Raw genomic sequence first — 21,476 nt, 5'->3', positions numbered from 1 at the left:
GGTTTAGGGTTATGGTTAGGTTTATGGTTACGGTTAGGTTTAGGGTTAGGGCTAGGGCTAGGGTTAAGGTCAGGGTTAAGTTTTTGGTTAGTGTTTGTGGTTCCTTTAGGGTTAATGTTAGGGTTAGGGCTAGTTTTATAGTTAGGGTTTAGGTTAGGGTTAGCGTTACAGTTATGGCGAACGTTAGGGTTAGGTTTAAGTTTTGGATTAGGGTTAGGTTTTGGGTTAGGGTTAGGGTTAGGGTTAGCTCTGTCATTACGGTTAGCTCTGCCATTAGGGTTAGGGCTAGGGCTAGGGTTAGGGTTAGGTTAAGAGTTAGGTTTATGGTTAGGGTTAGGTCTAGTTTTATAGTTAGGGTTTAGGTTAGGGTTAGGGGAAGGGTTAGGGTTAGGGTTAGCTCTGTCACTAGGTTTAGCTCCGCCATTAGGGTTAGGGTTAGGGTTAGGGCTAGGGCTAGGATTAGGATTAGGGCTAGGGCTAGGGTTAGTGTTAGGGTTAAGGTTAGGGTTAGTGTTAGTGTTAGTTTTAGGTTTAGTGTTAGGGTTTGGGCTAGTTTTAGGGTTAGGCCTAGGGCTAGGGCTAGGGCTAGGTTTAGGGTTAGGGTTAGGGCTAGTTTTAGGTTTAGGCCTAGGGCTAGGGCTAGGGTTAGGGCTAGGGTTAGGGTTAGGGATAGCATTAGGTTTAGGGTTAGGGCTAGTTTTAGGTTTAGGCCTAGGGCTAGGGCTAGGGTTAGGGCTAGGGTTAGGGTTAGGGATAGCATTAGGTTTAGGGTTAGGGTTAAGGGTAGGGTTAGAGTTAGGGTTAGGGTTAGGATTAGGGCTAGCTCTGTCATTAGGGTTAGCTCTGTCATTAGGGTTAGCTCCGCCATTAGGGTTAGTGTTAGGGTTAGGGTTCGGGTTAGGGTTAGGGTTAGCTTCGCCGTTAGGGTTAGGATAAGTTTTAGGGGTCCTCTCTGGTTGAAGTTTCAGTATCCTGAGTGCGGATCTGCACCCACCGGCACCTCTTCTGCTGGACACCAGGCCCAGCAGCACTTACATGCCTCTTTTGCTGATTTTAAGCTGGTGACAAGTGAGAATTTTTCCCTTTTAATGTAATATTCGCCTCTGTTGTTGCGATTCACGTTTGTGCACATTGCATCGATTAGTGGAGCAAAGCTGGCACATGGCCTTGAGTCCTGTGCAGGTGCAACTCCACCGACGTCCCTGCAGGAGCTTCTGCTGGGGACAGACTGCAAAAAAACAAATCTGATTCTGCCAAGTGACTGCATTAAATCTGAGGCCCAGGCATGAAATGGAGGGTGGAACGCAAACCACATCTCACCCTCACTTCGGTCACCCCAGACCTCCTGGTGCTGCAAGGGCCTGGGGACAGCCCTCTCGCCATCACACCATGGGGAGCTCTGGGGACAAAGCAGCTGGGCAGGGGCTGGCAGTGCCCCAGGGGCAGCGTTGGTCCCCCAGGGGCAGCCCCTCTGTGCTGAGACCCGCACGGGTGCCGCGAGCCCAGGATTTGTGCACAGGAACAAAAACCGAGCGGTGCTTCCCCCAGCCCAGCCAAAATCGCCTCTCACCTGGAGGCACAACACAGCGCTGGTGGTGGAGATAAATGAGAAACGTGGAGCTGTAATTAACTCCTGCAAAGAGACATTTCGGTTTCATTCCAGGCTCCGATCCGGCAGGTGCCTGAGCATGACAGGCACCGGCGGAATTGCCCGGGACCTCATTTATTCCAGACGCGGAGTCGCAGCGCATGTTTTGTTGTATCGATTCGCTCGTGTTGAACACGACTCTATAAACAACAAATCTGCTGGGGATTTTCTCTCCTTTTCCTGCAAGACAGGAAAAAAAGAGTGGGAAAAGAGAAAGGAAGGGAAGGAGCAGGCGCCTCTCGGGCAGCACAGAAAAGGCATTTTCAGCAGGCCATAAAAATGGATCTGACACCAGGCTGCTTGCTGACGGGAGCAAGTTATTACGATAGAAATCATTGTTTAGGGGCAATACTCACTCCTCTTGGGGAACTGGGGGCCAGAGCTGGGCTGGTGCTCAGCAGGGCTGCTCCTCCTGGGAGCCAGGCCTCATCTTGCCCTGCCATCTGGGGCCGTTTCCCTTTTTTCTCTGCTTTCTTCCACTTCCACCTGCCCGTGTGCTCCCGAACGCGGGAAGTCAGAGCCTGCCCTGGGCTACGCAGGGGGGCAGCAGACCCGTTCCCGGTGTTATTTCCCCCTTTTCCTTTGCCTGCCGTGGGGTTTCTGGCACGTGGAGCTTATTTATGTCATGCAACACATGCAGGGCGGTAAATCCGTGTAACACCAGTGCTGCAGGGAGAGGATGGGGAAAACACCAGCATCAAACAGCAGCTGGGGTGAACGAGGGGGAACAGTGGTTGTTCCCCACACCAGGCAGGCTGTGGGGTTTTTAGAAAGCAAGCAGGGAACAGCCCAGCCTGAAAGCAATTATGGGGCTGACGGCTCCCCTGTGGCACCTGCCCGGGTGGATGCTCCCCTCCCCACCCACCCAGGGCTGCTCTGGTATAAATGCGCCTGGCCGGGCAGCCTCAGCTTTTGGGGGGAAAGCAGCCAGCTGATGGAGCCTGCACCAAGGAACCCCCCCAGTATTTCTGTTTAAAAGCTGTGCAAGCCTGGGCCTGGGATGCGGTGGCTGCAGGGAGACACGGTCCTCTGGGGAGGAGCAGGTACTGAAGGGTGGGGTAAGGGGAGGTGGGGAAGGGCTGCGACCTGCCAAGGCCACCTGAGCAGGAGGGATGGGGAGGGAGGGCCAGGAGCCTGCTTGCTTGGCCTCGGCTGGTTGCTCAGCCCCGGCTGGAGGAGCAGGGCTCTGTGCCGTGACACTGAGAAGTTCTGATTTCTCCTCCGAGAGGAGAACGAGGTCAAGAATTAATCCTGCTAATGAGATGTCAGGATTAGTTTGTGTGTCCTTGTCAGCCGGGCAGGGTGACAGTGTGTGAGAGGTGCCGAGGGGACCCTGAGGCAGAAAGTTGCTGGGTTTTTCCTGGAAGGAGACCAAGCTCCCTGCAGCACTGTGCTGTGAGCAAGGGCAGCCGGGGGCATGGGCAGGACCCTCAGCTGCTGAGCACGGGGCTCATCCTGCTGGGACCTGGTGCCCTTGGCCGCAGCCCCATGGTGCGGTGCCCTCCCAGGCACCCTGTGCCACCAGATATATTTGGGTTTTTCCTCTCTGCTGAAGGGAGATGCTGCGAGGAAGCTGGTGCCCTCTGCTTGCGAGCCGATGGTGATGAATTTAGTGCAGGTGGCGTCTGACAGAGCAAGGAGAGGAGCGAGGCACTGATCCTGACCCTGCTCCCCCTTTGGCTGGGGTCCTGAGCATGTCTGTGGGCACTCTGAGCAGCCTGGCTTTGGGATGGGAGCTGAGGGCCCTGCTTTTTGGGGGTGTCCAGTGGCTCCAGCCCCCGCCAGGCTCCATCCTTCTGGTCGCTTTCCACCAGTGCGAAGCAATTAAGTTCATAAGGCATCAGACAATCAGCTAGCAGTCCACAAGACGTTGTGTTTAATCATGTACTAATGGCATGTTCTTGGCAATAATTACAAGATAACAGTGTTTGCAGGCTGTAATCAGAACAATTCTAGTAATTAAATCGGCCTTTTGTCAGCACGTCCCTTCCCCTCTGCCATGTGGCAGAGCAGCCTTCGGACCCCCTCCTGCAGGAGCTGAGCACCCTTGGGGCCGCTGCTGCTCCGCCAGGGTTGGCACCATGAGCTGAGACTGGAGAGGTGGGGGCTGCTCTCCCCAAAACCCTGCAAGGGTTCAGGGGCCATGGGACCACATCCTGGGGAGTGCTGCCACCAAACTGCTCTGGGATGGGTGCTGAGCTGGGGCAGGAGCTCGCCCTGAGCACCCTGCACCTCGCCCAGCCTGACTTTCCCTCTGCCAGCCCTGCTCTGGCGTGCTCACCCGCACACCTCTAACTGGGTCTCTAATAAGGTTTTTCCAGCCTCGTTATACCAACCAGGCTCACCATTATATTTAACTGAAAGGGTTATTAACAAAGGTAATTCCCTGAGACACCATATCAGCTCTTTCTTGGTCTTGGAAGAGTCCGGTCAATTTTTGGGTAGAGCCAGTTTCCAAATTCTGGCCTTTCCTTGGAGAAGCAGGACCAGCTCTGGCCACCTGTGTGCGCATCAGGCACTTGCTTGTCCCTGCCCACAGCACAGCAGGCGGTGGGATGGGGCTGGCTCCCTGCAGGAAGGTTTATTTCCAAAACCCCATGTGTGCTGCTGTGGGGCACAGGGCTTGCTGAGCCCATGTCCCTGCTGTTCCAGCCGTGCACAATGCTTCTGGCGACACAGCACAGCCAGCAAAAAACAGCTCCCTTTTTTTAAGGGGAGGAGAGGGGGGGATCAAAGAGTAACCTGAGAATAAAAATAAGCACTTTTATGGCTCCTCCAATAATTAACTTAGTTCTCAGCTGTTAATTTATGTACCCAAAGTCCTCTATTTAATATTCTAATTTGTGGTTAATCATCTGTCGAGAGAGAACAAACGGTGATTAGCTCGTCTCTACCTCCCCGAGGGTGAGGGAGGCAATTTGGGCTAATCAATGCATCGGCTTGCGCAGGGAAACTTTTATCTCATCACCCTGATTCATTCAGGTGGCAGCACTGCCCCTCGCCGCGGGCACACGGGGTGGCCCAGTGCTGCAGGAACGTCCCTGGGCTGGGAGGTGAGGCCTGTGCCTCTGGGTGCTGGGGATTTCTCTTCCCCTGGTGCGCGCAGGGCTCTGGGAAGGGCCGGGAGCTGCTCCCCTGCCTCCTGCGAGCAGCAGCAGCGCACCCAGGTGTGAGGGGTGCAGGTGGACGAATGCAAGCTGCAGCCACCCGCTGCCGTCCTTGTCAGCTTTGAATGGCAGCAATCAGAGGCCCCTGGATTACTCCAGAAATCAGGCTTTCCGTTCCTTTTAAAGGAGAGGGGACGAGCAGGAAAGCTGCAGCTTTGCAGGAGGGCTGGTGTGGCCCTGCAGGGACCTGCCTTGAGTCCTTCTGCTTCATCCCTGCTGTCCAAAGCAGCTTCCTTCCAGCTCAGCAAATACCTGCAGTGGGTAGAACCTCTCCCTGGGTGGTGCTGAAGGGTCCGGGTGCTCGAACCAGGGCTTTCTCCCTCGGGCCACTGCTTTCTGCTGGGTTTGAAGGAGGCTGGAGCAGCTTCACCCCGGGGTGCCGGCTCTGGGAGGCGAACTGGGCGAGCCTGAAGCCAAATCGCACCACGAGCCCCACGCCTTCACGTCTCTGGAGCTGCACCTACAAGCTCGGGAGCAGCTTTTGGAGCCCCGGCGATCATTTTAAGAGATCCAGCGCAAGATCCAGCTTGCTTCTGCTCCGAAGCAAGCTGCCACAAACTCCGCGCCTGATGCTCGAATGACCGCAGACGGCGAGCGGACTGCATCCACCTCCCTGCTCCGCCCCAGCCCCGTCTCGGCGACGACCCCCGGGGGTGCAGCAGCCCCCCCCCAGCCTCCCGCAGCCCCCCGGAGGGGGCCGAGCCCCGACCCCCCCCGGGCCGAGCCGCGGCCGGGGCGTTCGGCGGGCAGGCGGCTCCCTCTGGCGGCCCGGGGCCGGGCTGTGCCGCTCCGCTGGAGCCCTCCCGAGCCCGGGTGGCCCCCCCAGGGGGCTCGGTCACCCCGGGGGGAGGCTCCCCGGGGCCGTCCCGAAGCGGGGAGGGGAGCCCGAGGGGGCCGGTCGGGGATGGTTTGGGGCTGGAGGCTCTGCGGCTGCTTGGTTTCCACAGCCATTTTCCGTCTCCCAGCTCCACACCCGCGCTCAGTCCGGTAGTTGTTGGGTGAGTATTTGTGAGGGCTCTGATGAAGAGGCAGATTCGGAGCGCGTTTGGAAGCAGCCGGAGTCTGGCCCCTCGTTGAAACGCAGCTGCCTTAATTTCTTGATTAAATTCCGACTTGCAAATGAAACATTTGCAATTCCCTTCCAATTTAAAAAAAAAAAGTCCCCTTAAAGTGAGCTGATTGCACGGTAAGTGACGAGGCAGCGGTTTGCAAAGGGCCCAGGGAAGGTGGCTGAAGTGGAAAGCGAGCACGGGGCGCTGCTGAGGGTGCGGGGCCGTGGGGCCAGGCAGGAGCCGTATGGGAAACACCCTGCTGTAGGGCCAGGTGCGTATGGGGATGGAGAGCACACGGCACTGGCTCTGCCTGGGTTTGGAGCTGCTGCCTGCCAAAATCCCAAATCAGCCCCCCCAGGGGACGTGCACCCACCTGGGGCTGAGCCACGGCCCTGTTTGCCCGCGGTGCTGTGATGATGCCCCGCGGGACTGCGGCACCCGGCGCGCTCGACGCCGTTCCCTGGGGTTTGTTCCCCCGCCAAGCCGAACATGCTCTGCTAATAAACAAAAATTGATTTTTATTTAGCTTACAAAGCGAAGCCCCGTTGCTCCCGCTGCACGGCTTTAATCCTTTCTGCTGTCGATGGCAATAATGAGAGAGACACCTGCAGATCTGGTGAGAGCTGCGGGCTCCTCTTTAGCTATTAGGGGATCGATGCCCTCCCCGGCGCCGCTAATGGCGCTCTGGCCCGCTTGATTGCGAGGGGACTGGGAAGGGCTTGGTGCCGTTTGAAGGTGCCTGACCCATTCCTGGTGACTTTGCTCAGCCCCACGGAGCCGCTGATCACAAGCGCTCGAGGGGGACAAATCGCTGTGCACGTCTGCAGAGGTGCAAGAGGGGAAAAAGGAGCAGCCCTCACTTAAGAAACTGATTGAGAGGCTGAAATTGTCCCCAGGGAAGGGAAAAAGCAATGGAGATGCCCACAAAAGAGCCCTGAAAAGACAGAAAAGCTAGCTGCAAGCCTCACACCATGTCCCCCCACACACACCCAGCACAGACTTGTTTTGATTCAAGGAAATCAACGCATTGTCTCAGTTCATTAACAATCCATCTCGTTTTTATTGTCCAGTTCTTAAAAAGTTGGCGATTTTCTATTCATAGTTATAAAATAATCCTATTTTACAAAGATTTACAGCTGCGTGAGCCTGGCAGTGAACAAGGCTGGCTCTGGCACATCTTAAATAGTCAAACCACAATTTGTTTTTTTTATTTTTTTTAAAAAAAAAAAAGGAAGACAAGGGAATCAGCACCAACCCCTCCCCTCCAGCCCCAAACAGGACATACCAGAGCAAGAGGGTTTGTATAAAAGTCAATTTATTTCTTTGGGATGGGCACAGGGAGGGGCAGAGGGGCTGGTGGTGAGCCCCAGCACCAAGGACAGGCACGGGGGCGACGTCCCTTTGTTCTTCACCCCAACCCGAGCTGCTGGGAGGGGGGTTGATACCAGCTGGGGGGGGGGGTCTGCCCCCACTGGGTCCCCCCGACCCTGCACCCTCCCTCCCAGGCGCTCCCCAGTTTGTGCAGCCCTCGGGGCCGGGATGGCGCAGAGGTGACTTCCTATGGGTTTGCAGTTTTTGGTCCCTTGCTCCGGCGGTGCCCTCAGTACAGGGGTCCCTTGACAGCACCCGGCTCTGTCAGGCGCGCCGAGGCGTATGCGGAGGCTCCGAGGCAGGCGGCCGGCTCGCAGAAGCCCGGTAGCCCCGTGGGGCCAGGTAAACCCGGGCGGCCAGCATCCCCCGGGGCTCCTGGAGGGCCCCGCTCCCCGTCCTTGCCATCCAGCGCGTGGCCGGGGATGCCGGGGAGACCTGCGAGGGGAGCGTGGCCGTGAGTTGGGGTGCTCAGCTCCGGCTCCCAGCGCCTTTGGTGGAGCAGAGCATGGGACCTGCTGTCCCCAGAGCTGGCAGTGCCGCGGGGCAGGAAGGGGTGCTACAACTCAGAGATTTGTGGGATGAATCTGCCCAAGTTTGCAGGCATGGGACGGAAGCAACTGGTTTTATCCACTGCTTGGGACTGGGGCTGCCATGCCCAGCAAGGGACTCGCTGCTGCTCCATGTGCCCACGGGGGCTTACCTGGGATCCCTGGGGGGCCCGGCATCCCTGGGTGTCCGCGGCCGATGTCTCCCCGCTCACCTTTCTCTCCACGCTTTCCTGTGGGGGGGAAAAAAGAGGGAAAGGAAGGCCAGAGCTGCAACGGGAACTGTGGAGATGCTGGAGGGGGTCTGTCGGGTGGGGGGGGGCTCAGTATGGGTGGGTGGGGAAATATGGGAGTGGGAGGCAGGGTCAGCCCCAAGGGACATTTCTGTGTCCCATTGTTGCTGCAGGCTGCCCGGCACGGCATGGAGGTGAGTACGGCTTTGTTTTGGGGATGCAAAGAGAAAATACTGAGCTTTATTCTGCAGCTATGGTGCCTGTCAGAATTGGGGTGGGGATGGGAAAATGCATCCCCAGACAGCTGCAAGCTTTCACATCACTGAAAACCCCAATCCAAAGAACTCAGCAGGTGGATGAGCCTGCCCTCTTTGGGCAGGTCTGATTATTTCAGAACCTCCTTTGTTTTTTACCCCGACAGAGGCCCAGCCACACCATCCCTCCGCTCCCCATCCCCGAGCCCCCTGCCACCCACCGCCTACCTTTGGGTCCGATGTTGCCGATCTGCCCGGCGGCCCCCAGGATGCCGGGGACACCTCGAGGTCCCATGGGTCCATGTGGGCCTTGCTCCCCAGGTGGGCCTGGGGGCCCAGGAGGTCCGGGGGGGCCCATGGCACCGGCTCCCCCCAGGGCAGCTCTCTTGGCGCTCACGGCCACCTCCGCCAGCTGCTCTGTAGGGCAGAGAGGGGCTGGTGTGGGACGGGACGTGGCAGCAGCCCAGCCGGTGGGGTCCTGCTCATGGGGTGTGCATGCACTGGGTGCCACTCGCCCCCTCACCTTGCAGCATCTTCAGCACCACGTCGACGATGTGCTGGTCCCCGGCGTCCCGGCCCTGCAGGCAGCAAGAGGAGGGATGCACCATGAGGGGGCATCACACCTTCCTTCCCCAGAGCTGGCCCTGTCCTGCTCCCCCAGCCCAAAGCACCTCCCTGCACCCTCGTCCCCTTCCCAGCCCTTCTTTGTTCCCCGTTCAGTCCCAGTACAGGTGCTCCAGCCTCAGCTCGTGCTGTGCCAGCCCTACAACCTGCTTGCCCTATTCTGCAACTCTAAAATCAAGCTTATGTTGGAAAAATTCTGTTCTGGGAAACAAAGGATACATGCAAGGGTGCACATTGGACCTAAATCCACCGCCTTTGCTATGTACAGGGAGAAAAAAAGAGCTGAGCTCCTCTTTTCTGGAAAGGTGGGCTCCTGAGTCCAGCTCAGCCCTCCTGGCGAGCTGCAACGCGGGGCTTATTCTGACATAATCAGCTCAGCTCCAGCTGTCTGGAGGAAGGAGTCGATAAGGGAAGGTCAGATAACAACCGAGACGCTGGTGATGCCCTCGGATCACCGCCTGGGTGGGCATGGGAGGTGCAGGGTGGCCGGGGGATTTTGGGCTACTCACCGCTACGCCCCTCTGGCCGGGCATCCCCGGCACGCCGCGCTCCCCGACGAGTCCTCGCGGGCCGGGGGGGCCCGGGTAGCCTCGCACGCCGGGTGCGCCCGCGTCCCCCGAGGGGCCGGGGAAGCCGAGCTCGCCCTGGACGCCTTGCTGCGGGGGGATGGAGCAGTGTCAGGGATGGTGAGCTCAGCCCCACACCGAGCATGCGCGGGGCTAAGGGTCACATCCAGCTCCACGGAGGGCGATCGCCTCCAGCTGAGGGTCCCACGGAGCTGCTCAGCACCGTGGTGCAGGGCTCTGCTCGCCCCCAGCAGCCGGTCACTCACCTGCCCCTTCGGCCCCGGCTCGCCCGATTCGCCCTGGGGACAGACACAAGAAATGCGATGGGGAAGCAGCATACATTTAGCAGTGCTCTGGGGGAGGCACATGCACCTCCCCCCCCCTCAAGAGCTGACCCCATGCCCCCCAGGAATGTCCCCCAGGGTCACCCCTGTCCCCAGGGCCCTACCTTCTCGCCCTTCACCCCCGCGAGGCCGTGAACACCGGGGTCTCCCTAAAGCAAAGACAAAAAAGCTGTGAAACCCCCACCAGCGCTGAATCCCACCCCGCCCCCCATCCCACTGCGTTAGAGCTGCTGCTCCTCCACGCAAAGGCTCGCAGGGGGATACTCACGATGCCACCTTTGGGCCCAGTTTTCCCTGGGGAGCCCTGGAGAAAGGAGGGAAGGGGGTCAGCCAAGGAGCGGGTGCGTCCCACGAGCACCAGGTGTCTGCTAAAAGCTCCCCCCGTGCCTCCCCCCAGCCCCGAACCCCTGCGCTGCAGCGAGCCCTGCAGCTGTCACCTTGTCTCCTTTGACTCCTGGCAAGCCTTGGGGTCCTGGGATTCCTGGCGGACCCTGCTCACCCTTGGGCCCCTGGAAATCGAGGTAAGAGAAGGAAAAGAGGAAAGTGAACGGCAGAAGCCTTGGGGAACGTCCTCTGCCCCCAGCCGAGCATCGTCTGCAGAGCGACGGGCTGCAGGGTGCTGCACCGAGACGGGCAGCTCTGACCCTTCCCACGGCTCCACCACCCTGACCCGACCCAAATCCCACAGCTGCGGGGACACAGGGCAGGATGGGAGGAGGACAAAGCCCCCGCTCCACTTTCGTGAGCTGGGGGGGGGTTCTGCAGGGAAGGGGCTCTGGCCCCATAAGGACAAAGCTCACTTTGGGGCCGTTTTCCACCCTGGGAAAGCCCCCAAAATGGGCCAAGCACTCACCCCGTCGGCTGCCCCACTCTGGCAGGGCAGGGATGAAATTCCTGCCCCCCCCGGGGGCTGCTAATCCCAGCACTATTCGCCCTGCTGGCTAATCCCTCACCCCGCTGCGATCAAAGCAGTGGCTCCAGCCTTGCCCCGAGCCGTCCCCCCCCCTGCACCCGTGTCCCCCCCGTGTGCTCACCGCTCTGCCCTGCTCGCCGGGGGCACCCACGAGGCCGCGCTCGCCCCGGTCACCCTGCAAAGAGAACAAAGTCAGGGGCAGTGCCCGGCACGGCCGCAGCCCCCCCGTGCCCCCCACTCACCTTCAGCCCGGGGACGCCCTGCGGTCCCTGCTCGCCCCGGGGGCCGGGCTCGCCCTAAGGAGGAAAAACAGCCGGAGCAGGGGGTCAGTGCTGCGAGGGGCAGGGGTAGCGCAAGGACTGCTGGTGCTGCCCCTGCTGCAGGCGGGTGCCATTGCGAGCCCTTCGTCCTTCGCAGGGGATGCTGCAGGGGACGCGTGGCCCCGTCCTGGTGCCATGCAGCCTTGGAAGGGCGGCTGCTGGCTGCAGTGTGTGGCCACGGAGGGGTTCAAGCCAGGGCTGGAGCCCCAGGGAGTGTAATGAAGGTGCTGAGCCGCATCCCGTGGGCTCCGGAGGGGTTTGTGACAGCAAACGGAGGGGAAAGCGCAGCCCCGAGCTGCTGGGGAGGCTCGTTTGGGTCTCTACTCACCAACTGCCCCGGGGCGCCGGTGATGCCTGGCTGGCCCCGAGCACCCACTTCACCCTGAGAACAGACAGAGGCACTCAGGGACGGGTCCCTGCTCCCCCCAGGGCTGCAGGAGGGGAGCGGGACGTGGGACGTGCTGCAAATGGGGAGGGGGGCACAGGAGGGGGACGAGGCTGCGGGCTCAGCCCCACGCCCACCTTATCTCCTGGGCCACCTTTGCTTCCCGGCTGGCCCGGCAAGCCCTGCAGAAACACAGCGGGATCAGACCCCACGCCCCGGGCAGGGGGCACCACCCCGTCCCGGGGGGTGACATCCCCGCAGGGTGCTGGCCCTGCGCCCAGCACCCACCGGGGGCTCCCCTACTCACAGCCTGTCCCCGGTGTCCCGGAGGCCCCGGGCGGCCGGGCTGTCCTGCGCTGCCCTGCGGGGAGGAAGAGGATGTCACCGGAGCAGGGAACGCGGCAGAAATGGGGTCACCGTGGTGGGAGAAGGGGAGTGTGGTCCTTGATCTCATGGGGACGGCCACGCTGCCAGGTGGGGACATGCCCCACCAAGGGCCAGGAGCCTGTGCCACCCGCCGTCCCCGTTGTTCCCAGTATTTACATGCTGGGACGAGGAGCAGCGGGTGCTGGTTCCGCAGTGCCCAGCAGCCCCCCGCAGCCCCTCACCTTCACGCCGGGGATGCCCGGGGTGCCGTCCTTGCCATCGATGCCCGGGAGACCCTGCGAAAAGGGGACGGAAAGCTCGGTCTGACACCTCCAAGGGGCCGGGAAAGGAGGGGAAGGGGAAGGAGCCCAGCAGCCCCGCGTGCCCCCGGAGCAGCCAGGTGCTTCTGCAGGCTCACAGCCCTGCTCCGAGCCAGGGTGCGAGGACACGAGGTGGCCCCGAGGGGACAGAGGGGACACAGAGGGGCTGCTCCTCGCGCAGGGCTCAGGGCACTGCCAAACGTACTCACATTCTCCCCCTTGGGGCCGATGTCTCCTTGGGGGCCCCTGATGCCGCGGCCACCCTGCAGTGGGAGAGAGCAGGGGGGATTTCTGCAGCGCCCTCAGCGCAGGGGATGGGGCTGATGGGCACGGAGAGGGAGGGGGTGCCCAGAGAGCCCCTCTCCACACCAGGGAGCGGTGCCAGGCTGGAGAAAAGGGGCTGCTCGCATTGCCCATGCACTGTGGGTTACCTACCAGCTCTCCCTTCTCGCCCGGCTCCCCTGGAGGTCCCCTAGGGCCTTCCCTGCCCTGCAGGGGAGAAAGAAAGGTCTGAGCGGGGAAGAGCAGGGCCACCCAGAACCCAGGGTGAAGGGAGGGCACTCACCGGCCGCCCGGCCGCGCCGACGGTCCCCACCATCCCCTTGTAGCCGGCAGGACCCTGCAAAGAGAGCACGGAGGGGGGATTCCTCCCAGCCCAGCTCCGACCCCATGAGCTCCGACCCCATTAGTGAGACCCCCATCACCCGTGTTGGTGATGCTCCTGGCAAGCAGCCCCCAGCCCGCCCCTGCCCTGCCTCCCCCCGGCGCTTACCGTCTCGCCCTTGGGTCCTGCCATCCCCGGGTAGCCCCTCTGGCCCTGTGGTCCCTGGGGGGAGGAAAAAAAAAAAAAAAGCCAGGCTCAGCTGGAAGCTGCCCAGGTACCAGCCAGCAGCACCCGGGGGGAGCCACAATTAAAGCAGAATCCGACGCAGGAAATCAGCCACTTTTGCCAAACGCGAGGCGTTTTCGCCCTAATTCCGCCGGAGCCCAGCAGGCCCCTTTCCGGCTGTCGCTCCAATAACAGCAACGGCCCCAAACTGGGGCTGCTTCCCCCGGCAAAGCTCGGGGCTTCAAAGCAGGTTTGCCCTTTGCTGCTCCGGAGGGCTCAGCCCGGTAATTGCTCTGCATCTTCAAAGCGCTCAGCGGGCTCACGCGGCTTAATCCCCGCGTCCCAGCAGCGAGCTGGGCACCGCAGCCCCGGTTCGGCTGGGATGGGGGGGGCTCAGCGGGAACGAGGGATTTGTCCCAGGTCACCCAGTCAGTCATCGTGACACCCCGGCACTGGCAGCTCCACCGCCGGGAGGAGGGAGGCGGAGGGGACGATGGCTCGCCCCTGGTCCCAGGGGTTGGTGCAGGGACACACCGACACCACGTGCCCCGAGTCTGGGGGCACGAACCAGCCGCCCCCAGCCCCTGCTCGGCCCCGAGCACCCCGGGAGAAGAGCAGCAAAGAGAAATAAATACGGTACTGGAGGGCCTGGGATGCCTTGCTCTCCGGAGACGCCGACGTCACCCTTGGGGCCCTGGGGAGGGATGGGGAGAAGAGAGGTGAGCGCCAGGGGGAAACACCCGGGGGAGCTGGGACCCCTCCCTTGGGACCTGGCAGGGGATGGGGATGGGGACGGGATGGGATGGGATGGGATGGGATGGAGATGGGGATGGGGATGGGATGGGGATGGGATGGGGATGGGATGGGATGGGATGGGATGGGATGGGATGGGGATGGGGATGGGGATGGGATGGGGTGGGATGGAGATGGGGATGGAGATGGGGATGGGGATGGGGATGGGGATGGGGATGGGGATGGGATGGGATGGGATGGGGATCAGGATTGGGATGGGATGGAACCAGGTTCCCCAGAGAGCACAGAGCCCCATCCTCCATGGGAAGATCACCCCCCGCCCTCCTCCTCCTCCCAGCCCTCATCTCCCTCCTCTCCTAATGACCTCTTCCCCGCCTTCCCCCTTTCTCTCCCCGCTGCCCCTTGCCCTCAGCCCCAGCTCCCCGAGCCTCCCACCCCTGTCCCTGCTGGGATGCCCCTGGGGACTGGCTCAGCCCCACTCACCTGCCTGCCCTGCTGGCCAGGCTCTCCCAGGGCACCGGGACGGCCTCTGTGTCCCTAAGGGAGAGGAGGAGGAGGAGGTGAGCTCCCCCGAGCAGGGCAGCAGCCCTGCTCCCCCCGGAGCCACCCTGCCCACCACGTCCCCCCCAGGTGCCGGCTGGCAGCAATGCACCAGGGCTCAGCACCCCACGGCCGGCTCCGTGCGTGCGCATCGCCCCGCTGCTGGGCGGCCTGGGGCTGCCTGCGCCTCCGGACCGAGGAAGATCCCTTCAATCCTTCAGCCAGCCTCCACAGCAACGGCAGGGACGGTCCCTGGTTGCACCCCGCTGGCTCCGGGGCTTCCTCACCTTCAGTCCCTGCAGTCCTTGGGGGCCCTTGGGACCCGGCGGGCAGCTGGTCGGGCACTGGGGGGGAAGAACAAGCACGTGTTGGGCTGTGGAAGAGCCGTGCCCAGGCACTGCTGCGCAAAGGACAAGCTCACGTGTGTAAGGTCGAGGCCAGGAGATGCAGGAACCCGCCGCTCGCAGCATCACTGCGTTTTGGGACCCTGCTCCCCCCCCCCGCCCCAGTCACCAAATTACTGATGCATTTTGGGCCCATGCAGCGTATGCTCTCCCAGCTGCTGGTAAGCCGTAAAAGCCCGTTGAAGGGGCGAGGTAATGGCAGCTCTCACCAAGAAATCAGCGCTGCCCTCCAGTCCTTGGATGTGTCCCGGGGGGCCCTGCGGGGAAGGAGACCATCAGCGCCCGTGGGAGCAGACATCGTGGGGTAAATGTGGCACCCGGGGGGGAGGAGTGTGCCCACCGAGCTGCAGCACAGGCTGGAGCAGCGCCCGCGTGGATACTCACGGGTTTCCCTGGAGGGCCTGGGGGACCCCGCGGGCCGTCGGGTCCTGGGTCACCCTAGGAAAGAACCCCAAGGAGAGGGGATTTAGGCCTGGGTGGGCAGCAGGTACTGCCAGAGCTGGCAGGGAGAGGGGCGACGAAGCGCCAGGGACCCCGGCCGTCACACTGGGAACGGGGGCATCCCTGGCCGTGAACTGGGGGACTGATGGTGCAGGGGGACCTGGCTGCAGGTGCTGAGTCCGTCCCCGCTGTAGGGGATGCTCACACACATGATGGGGTCTCCCACGTTTGCCCCAGGTGCCCCAAAGTGCTGAGATGGGTTTAGGGAGGGCTCCTGCCCTGCGCTCCCTCCAGCCCCCTCACCTTGGGTCCCAGCGCTCCGATCTCCCCGGGGAGTCCAACCTGGCCCGGAAGCCCCTTAAGGAGAAGAGAGACATTCAGCGAGTGGGGGAGGGCGAGCCCCGAGACCCCCCCCCTTTGGCAGTGCTGAGATCTGAGCTCTGGCAGCACCCCCCCAAGCCGGGGGCCTGGCCGACCACCCCAACCCAAGCACAGCACTTACGGGCGGTCCTGGCAGCGAGGGGCCCTGCAACAAGAAGAGACACGGTGAGCCAAAATCTCCTGCCCCCCCAAACCCAACAGCATCCCTGCTCCGTGCGGGGCGATGCCCATGCCACCCCCAAGGATGCATTGGGGGGTGGTCAGGGCTTTGTCCCCGCTCTGTTCCAGCCCCGTTTGTAGGTGCTGGAGCCAGGAGCGGGTGTATCACGCACGGTGCCGGTGCCCGGGGAGAGGCGGATACTCACGGGGAGTCCGGGTGGCCCTGGGAGTCCGGGCTGGCCCTGCCAGGACAGAAGGGAAGACGTGAGGGTCTGGCCCACCCTGCCAAGCCCTGCTGCTGCTGTGGCAACTGCTAAAATCCCCCCCCCAGCACCCTGTCCCCATGCCCCAGCGCTGACCAGTTCCATCGCCCCGGTCCTGCACCTGCGCGTCCCCTCCACGGCGCTGGGACGGCCCCAGCCTGGCCAGGGCCCCGCTCGCTGCAGGAGGGGCAGGTGGGGGCCCCGGGGTGATGGTCCCTGCCCTTACCTTCAGTCCTGGCCCCCCCATGGGCCCGGGCTCCCCTTTTGCTCCCGTGAGGCCCTAAAAGAGGAGAGAGCAGGAGGTCACTGCCACTGCGCCCGCCGTCCCCTCCCTCCCCGAGTCCTTCTCCAGCGTCCCGCGTTTTTGCTGCGGCTGCTCCCATGGCGGGGGATCAGCGAGGGTGGGGATTTCTCTTTGTTATGAACACGTCCCAAAACAAATTGGGGCTGGTGCCTGTGACGAAGCCGGGTGGCACAGCAGAGCTGGGGCAGCATCGCGGTGATGCTCTGAGCCCCCAGCTGCGTTAGCCCCGGTCCCAGCAGGCAGAGCGGGGACAAATCCTGACCTGCCCCATCCCTTGCTCAGCATCCTGAGAGCTGCCCCAGCTCGATGAGAAGGGTTTCATCCCCCCAGCTGATGGCTTGAGCTACCCCTGTTGCCCGGGCTGATTCTGCACGGCGCAGAGCAGGCGGGGATGGGGCAGGGTGAGCCTGAGCTGAAATCGTTTTGCAGGGCGGGTTAACCTGGGTGAATAACGCATGCCTGCAGTGACTTTGTCATCCTTATTTGTTACTGAGGAATAAATAAACCCCAAAAGGTTTACGAATTGACGTCCAGAGACACAAAAGAGTTTGGGTTTCCTACTGATAAGCAGGTGAAGGTCTGATGCTCACAGATGTGGATGCGCTCAGTGCCGCACTTGGGAGGGAGGCACCAAACCCATCGCGCACCCCGCGTACCCCACAGCAGGGATGAGGCTCCAGCCCCTCTCCCCCGGCTGTGACAGCCCCAATTCTGCCGGGAAGGGGACAATGGGGACATGGGGGTGCCACCGGGGTGGCTCCAGCGGAGCCGCGAGGCTGCTCTGGGTTTGTGCTGGAGGAAACGAGCCGAGGCAGGGCTCGGGGCAGGCGCTGTGGATGAGGACGAGGAAACGTGTCCTGGAGCCTCTCTGTGCTCCGCAGGAAAGGGTGCCAGGGCTTTAAGCTGCACGAGGCTTCTCCACGGGTTGTCTGAGAGGAGCCAGCCCCGGTCCTGGCCAGCAGATCGCCCCCAGCACCCCCACACTCAGCACCCCCAGCCTGCAGCTCCCCGCGGGGCCCCAGACATTTGCTGCGCCGCGGCGCCGTGGGACGAGGGCTCGGTACTCACGTCGATGCCCGGCTTCCCTGGGGGCCCGTCTGGACCGGGGGCTCCGGGCTCCCCCTTGGCACCCTTGAGAAGAAAATGGCCATGGTGCAAATTAGAAAGGGCTCCTCCAGGAGGGGCGAGACAACCGGAGGGCTCGGAGGGACACGGGTACTCACCGGAGAGCCGGGGGCTCCGGGCGAGCCTTTGTCACCCTGGGGAAAAGGAGGAAGGTTACAAATGGGGTCTGTCACCCCGCAGAGCTGGGCCCCGTAGCACGGGGTGCTCAGGACCAGCTCTGTGCCTCCTGTGAACCTCCCAAAGGTGGTGCAAGGCTCCCGGGGCCAGGATGGGGATGGAGGTGAGAAGAGAGAGGGCTTTGGTGCGGTTGAAGGGTATAAATAGCACTAAAAAAACACCCGGGGCCGGGGTGGAGCCTGGGGAGGGCAGGCAGAAAGGGCACTCTGAGGCTCACAGATCTCCCCTCTGTTCAGGCTCCCACCCCGCAGCCCCAGGGAGGCTCCAGGAGCCACGGCCACTTGCCACAGCCCTCGGCTACGTCGCTGCTCCCTGGGCACCCGGCCTGGGGGTCCTGCTGCCCCCAGTCCCCCTCCTCACTGGGCAGGACCCATCCCTGGAGCCACCCAGACAGGGCTGCCCCGAGCACCATGGACCAAAAGCTCCCCAAAAAAGCATTTCAGGCCCCGTTTCCCGAGGAGGCTACAGGCTGCTGTCCCCAGGCTGTCCCCAAGCGCCAGCTCGCGCTGCCACCGGCGCTGCCCAGAGCCACGGGGATGCTCCGTGGGGGCCCCGCACCCCAGCCCTGGAGCAGAGCAGAGCAGGAACCCGTCAGCATCGCAGCCCCTGCCTCCGCCGAGCCTCTGCCCCGGCACAATGTCCCCTTTGTGCCGCAGCCCCCCCCCCCCCCCCGCAGCCCGCGCGGGCTCCCCGCCGCCCGCACTCACGTCAATGCCATCCGCTCCCGGCACTCCTGGCGGACCGGGGGGCCCTCGCGGGCCGGGCTCTCCTGGTGGCCCTCGCTAAGGGGAAAAGGGAGGGGAGCCGGGTCAGGAAGGAGCAGCCGGACCCCGGGAGATGCTTGGGGTCGGGGGCTGCCTGGGGTGAGGCACTCGCCACCAGCATGCGCCGGGGACACTTCTCCGGAGGGCTGGGCCGGGTGAGCACCCCTTGGCACCGGCACTCCTGTCACCCCCTGGGCCCGTCGGTGCCAGCCTGTGCCCCCTGGGAAAGGCATGGACGGAGACACCTGGGGAATGGGGAAACCCCCCCATGCTGGCACAACGCCCCCATCCCCGACCCCATCGCTGCCCTTCCTCTCCTCCTGCCCTGCTGCCAGCAGGGCTCCGGCCCCGGCCGGGAGTGGGGGCTCAAGGGGTTGGTGGCATTGCCTGCAGAGGCTCCCCTCTGCTTGGGGTGAAAGCTCGGCACCAGCATGTCCGCAAGGGGTTTTAGGTGCCCAAAGCCCGGGTGCGAAATGGGAACGGTGAGCTCGCTGGCTCGCTGCCCGGCCAGCGGTGAGCGCGATCGCGGCGTCGCGCCGCGGCGGCTCACAAAAGTGCCATTCAGCCCGCGCCGAGGGAGCCCCCGAGCAGCCTGGCCTCCAGCTTTGAGGTTTTTCACAGGAGCAGCTCCGCAAAGAAACCTCTGTTATCCTAACGGGGCGTCTGTGGGGAGGAGGCTCTGGTTGCAGAGCCCGAGCCCCTGGCGTTCCTGGAGATGAAAATCAGCGGCGGCTGGGTCTGGCACACCTGGGCTGCCGCAGCCCTCGAGGCTCATTTATTTTAAAAGATGTGTGAGGACGGGAGGTCGAGCTGCTTCGTTGGCAAAACTGAGGGTGCCCTGGCTTCGCCTTGGAATTAAACCCTGCAGTCGGGGCCGGGAGTGAGAGCGAGCCCCCGGCAGCCCCGGTGAACGGCACCTTTGTGCTCCCCAAACCGTTTCCAAATGCTCCCTTGTCCCGAGGCTCCCGCGTCCCAGCTGCTGCTGGCCGGAGCTCCCCGGGCAGATGGAGGCAGGCAGCCCCGCGGGGAGGTTTTCCCAAAGCTTCCCCTCCCGACCTCCAAAGGGGACTGCTGGCGCTGCGGGGCCGTGAGGGCTCTCCTCTGCTCCGTGCCCCCCGGAGGCACCCGCCGCAGCACCCGCTCCAAGGAGCCGAGGGATGCGGCCCCGTGGCTTCTTCCCGATTTTAATTCTCCTGCCTCTGGGTAAGTTTGGCCCCCCCAGAACCCCGGCCCCCTGGCCCCCAGCACCCCTCTCCCCTCAGACAGCCCCTGCGGAGCCCTCAGAGGGGCTGAGCCCCCCCGGAGCCCCCGCAGCCTGGCTCCGCAGCACATCCCGGCAAAGCAGAAGCAACAACTCCAAAGCTAAAATTTGGGGGGAACCCCCCCCCTCCTGTCCTGAGGGGACGACGGAGAGGTTTGCTAACACGTCCCCAAGCCTGAGCCGCGCTGCCCAGCCCCGTCCCTGTCCCAGGGAGCTGGAGGGGCTTTGGGCACGGGGCTGGGGGTCCCGCCTGGGGCACGAGGGAGAAGCCGGCGGCGTGCCGGGGGCCAGGCTGGAGGTCCCAGGGGTGTGCGGTGCTGCCAGCCGGCATCGGCACCGGGGGGCACGGGGGGATGGTCCCCTGGCACCCCCCCACACCCCAGCGCAGCACGGGGGGCTCGGGGGGGGACAACTCACGAGCTGGGCCAGGCAGAGGCAGGCGTGGAGGAGCAGGCAGAGGCCGAGGCTGCGGCCGGCCATAGCGGGGGCGGCCGGCACCGAGCGGCGGGGGCTTCGGCGGGGGCTTCGGCGCGCTGCGGTGCGGCTGCTGGACTGCTCGGTGGGACGGGGAGGAGGAGGAGGAGGAAGAGGAGGAGGCGAAGGAGGAGGAAGGGGCTTATTAATATGGAGCAGCGGGGGGCGAGGGCAGGCGCAGGCCCCCCCCCGCAGGTGAGCGCGCTGCTATTTTGGGCTGCGCAGGCCGGACGGTGACGGTGGCTGGGGGGTGGCAGCGGTGGCACAAAGGGGGCTTTGATGCAGGCCAGGGGCTGGGAGATGGGGCCAGGGGGACAGAGGGGGTCTGGTGTGCCTGGCCCCCCCTTTGCCATGTGAGCCCCCCAGTGGGGCTCAGCCCCCATGCACCACAGCGGCTGCCCCACAGGTCCCCAGCAAGCCCCCAGCACAGCGCTGGGAGGGGACGGGGCGGCAGGAGCCCCTCGGGTACACATGGGGGGCCACGGTGCTGCCCCCCAGGCGGGTCCCATCCCCACGCCTGGCTCTCCCCCCTCCGCCCCCCACTGCCAGCCACCCCCGGGCTCTGCCATCCCCAGGAGGTTCGGGGATGATTCATCTCTGCCAGATCGCCTTCCTCCTCCTCCTCCTCCTCCTCCTCCTCACGGAGGGCTCGAGGGCTCGATGGCTCCGCAGCGAGGACCGCCGCAGGCTGATTCACCAGCAGGGTGCTCGGGGGCCCTCGGCAGCCCCAAGCCCCGTCGGGTGGGAGAGGCGCAGGTGAGGCACCGGGGCTGGGGTCTCTGCTTCTGGCCCCTCCAGGAGCAGCCGAAGCTGCCCCCCCCCCGTGTCGGCGTGCAGGGGAGCGCTTCCACCCCGACCTTGTGCCTTCGAACCGAGCCCCTGGGGGGCTGCGCCCCTCGCTTCCCAGGCACCCAGATGGGATCCTCGCCCGCCTGAAGGTCATCCTGGAAGCCCTGCGTGACCCCAGGCACCCCCCCCGGATTACTGCACAGCGCCATTCCTGCACCCCCTGCCCCCCCAGCCAACCTCCCCCAGCCCCCACACCCCCCCAAAGCCCCCTGATCCCCCCAGTCAACCCCCCCCAAGCCCCTATGCTCCCCCGAGCCCCCCTGCTCCCCCAGCCAAACAGCCCCCCCCACCCTCCCTGCACCCTCCCAGTCGCCCCCAAGCCCCCACGTCCCCCTATGCTCCCACGCCCCCCCAAGGCCCCCTGCTCCCCCAGCTCCCCCCAGCCAACCACCCCCACACCTCCCTTGCACCCCCCCACCCCCAGCCAAACCCGCAGCCCCCCCCAAAGCCCCCGCCCCCCCAAACCAACCGCCCCCATTCACTCCCTGCCCCCCTAAGCTCCCCGATTCCCCCAGCCAACCGCACCCCCCCACCCCCAGCCAAATCCCCCAGCCCCCCCAACCCCCCCCCAGCCCCCTCTCCCCCGGCCCCCCGCCCCCATCCACCCCCCGCCCCCCCCACTCACCCCCCGCCCCCTCCATTCA

At 63.7% G+C, this 21,476-nt stretch overlaps 1 protein-coding gene across 1 annotated transcript; it reads right to left on the bottom strand.

Annotated features, from left to right (window-relative positions):
- Nucleotides 1–2,580: 2,580 nt before the first annotated feature.
- COL9A2 (collagen type IX alpha 2 chain) lies at nucleotides 2,581–20,996 on the bottom strand. The gene is made up of 33 exons (XM_080567194.1): nucleotides 20,841–20,996; nucleotides 19,927–20,061; nucleotides 18,192–18,266; nucleotides 17,406–17,441; nucleotides 17,251–17,313; nucleotides 16,105–16,158; nucleotides 15,822–15,857; nucleotides 15,578–15,601; nucleotides 15,379–15,432; nucleotides 15,019–15,072; nucleotides 14,844–14,891; nucleotides 14,518–14,574; nucleotides 14,174–14,227; nucleotides 13,578–13,631; nucleotides 12,881–12,934; nucleotides 12,674–12,727; nucleotides 12,544–12,597; nucleotides 12,318–12,371; nucleotides 12,031–12,084; nucleotides 11,730–11,783; nucleotides 11,560–11,604; nucleotides 11,366–11,419; nucleotides 10,960–11,013; nucleotides 10,839–10,892; nucleotides 10,242–10,313; nucleotides 10,073–10,108; nucleotides 9,909–9,953; nucleotides 9,727–9,759; nucleotides 9,404–9,550; nucleotides 8,794–8,848; nucleotides 8,499–8,687; nucleotides 7,939–8,016; nucleotides 2,581–7,673 (listed from the first exon to the last, which is right to left on the bottom strand). The coding sequence occupies exons 1-33, from the start codon at nucleotides 20,979–20,981 to the stop codon at nucleotides 7,468–7,470; spliced, it is 2,277 nt and encodes a 758-aa protein (XP_080423320.1). The 5' UTR covers nucleotides 20,982–20,996; the 3' UTR covers nucleotides 2,581–7,467.
- Nucleotides 20,997–21,476: the final 480 nt, after the last annotated feature.

Source organism: Anser brachyrhynchus (assembly GCF_964034855.1).
Source record: "Anser brachyrhynchus genome assembly, chromosome: 24".
Taxonomy (NCBI): Eukaryota; Metazoa; Chordata; class Aves; order Anseriformes; family Anatidae; genus Anser; species Anser brachyrhynchus.
The sequence above is the reverse complement of the archived record's forward strand: the minus strand, read 5'-3'. Positions and strand labels throughout refer to the sequence as shown.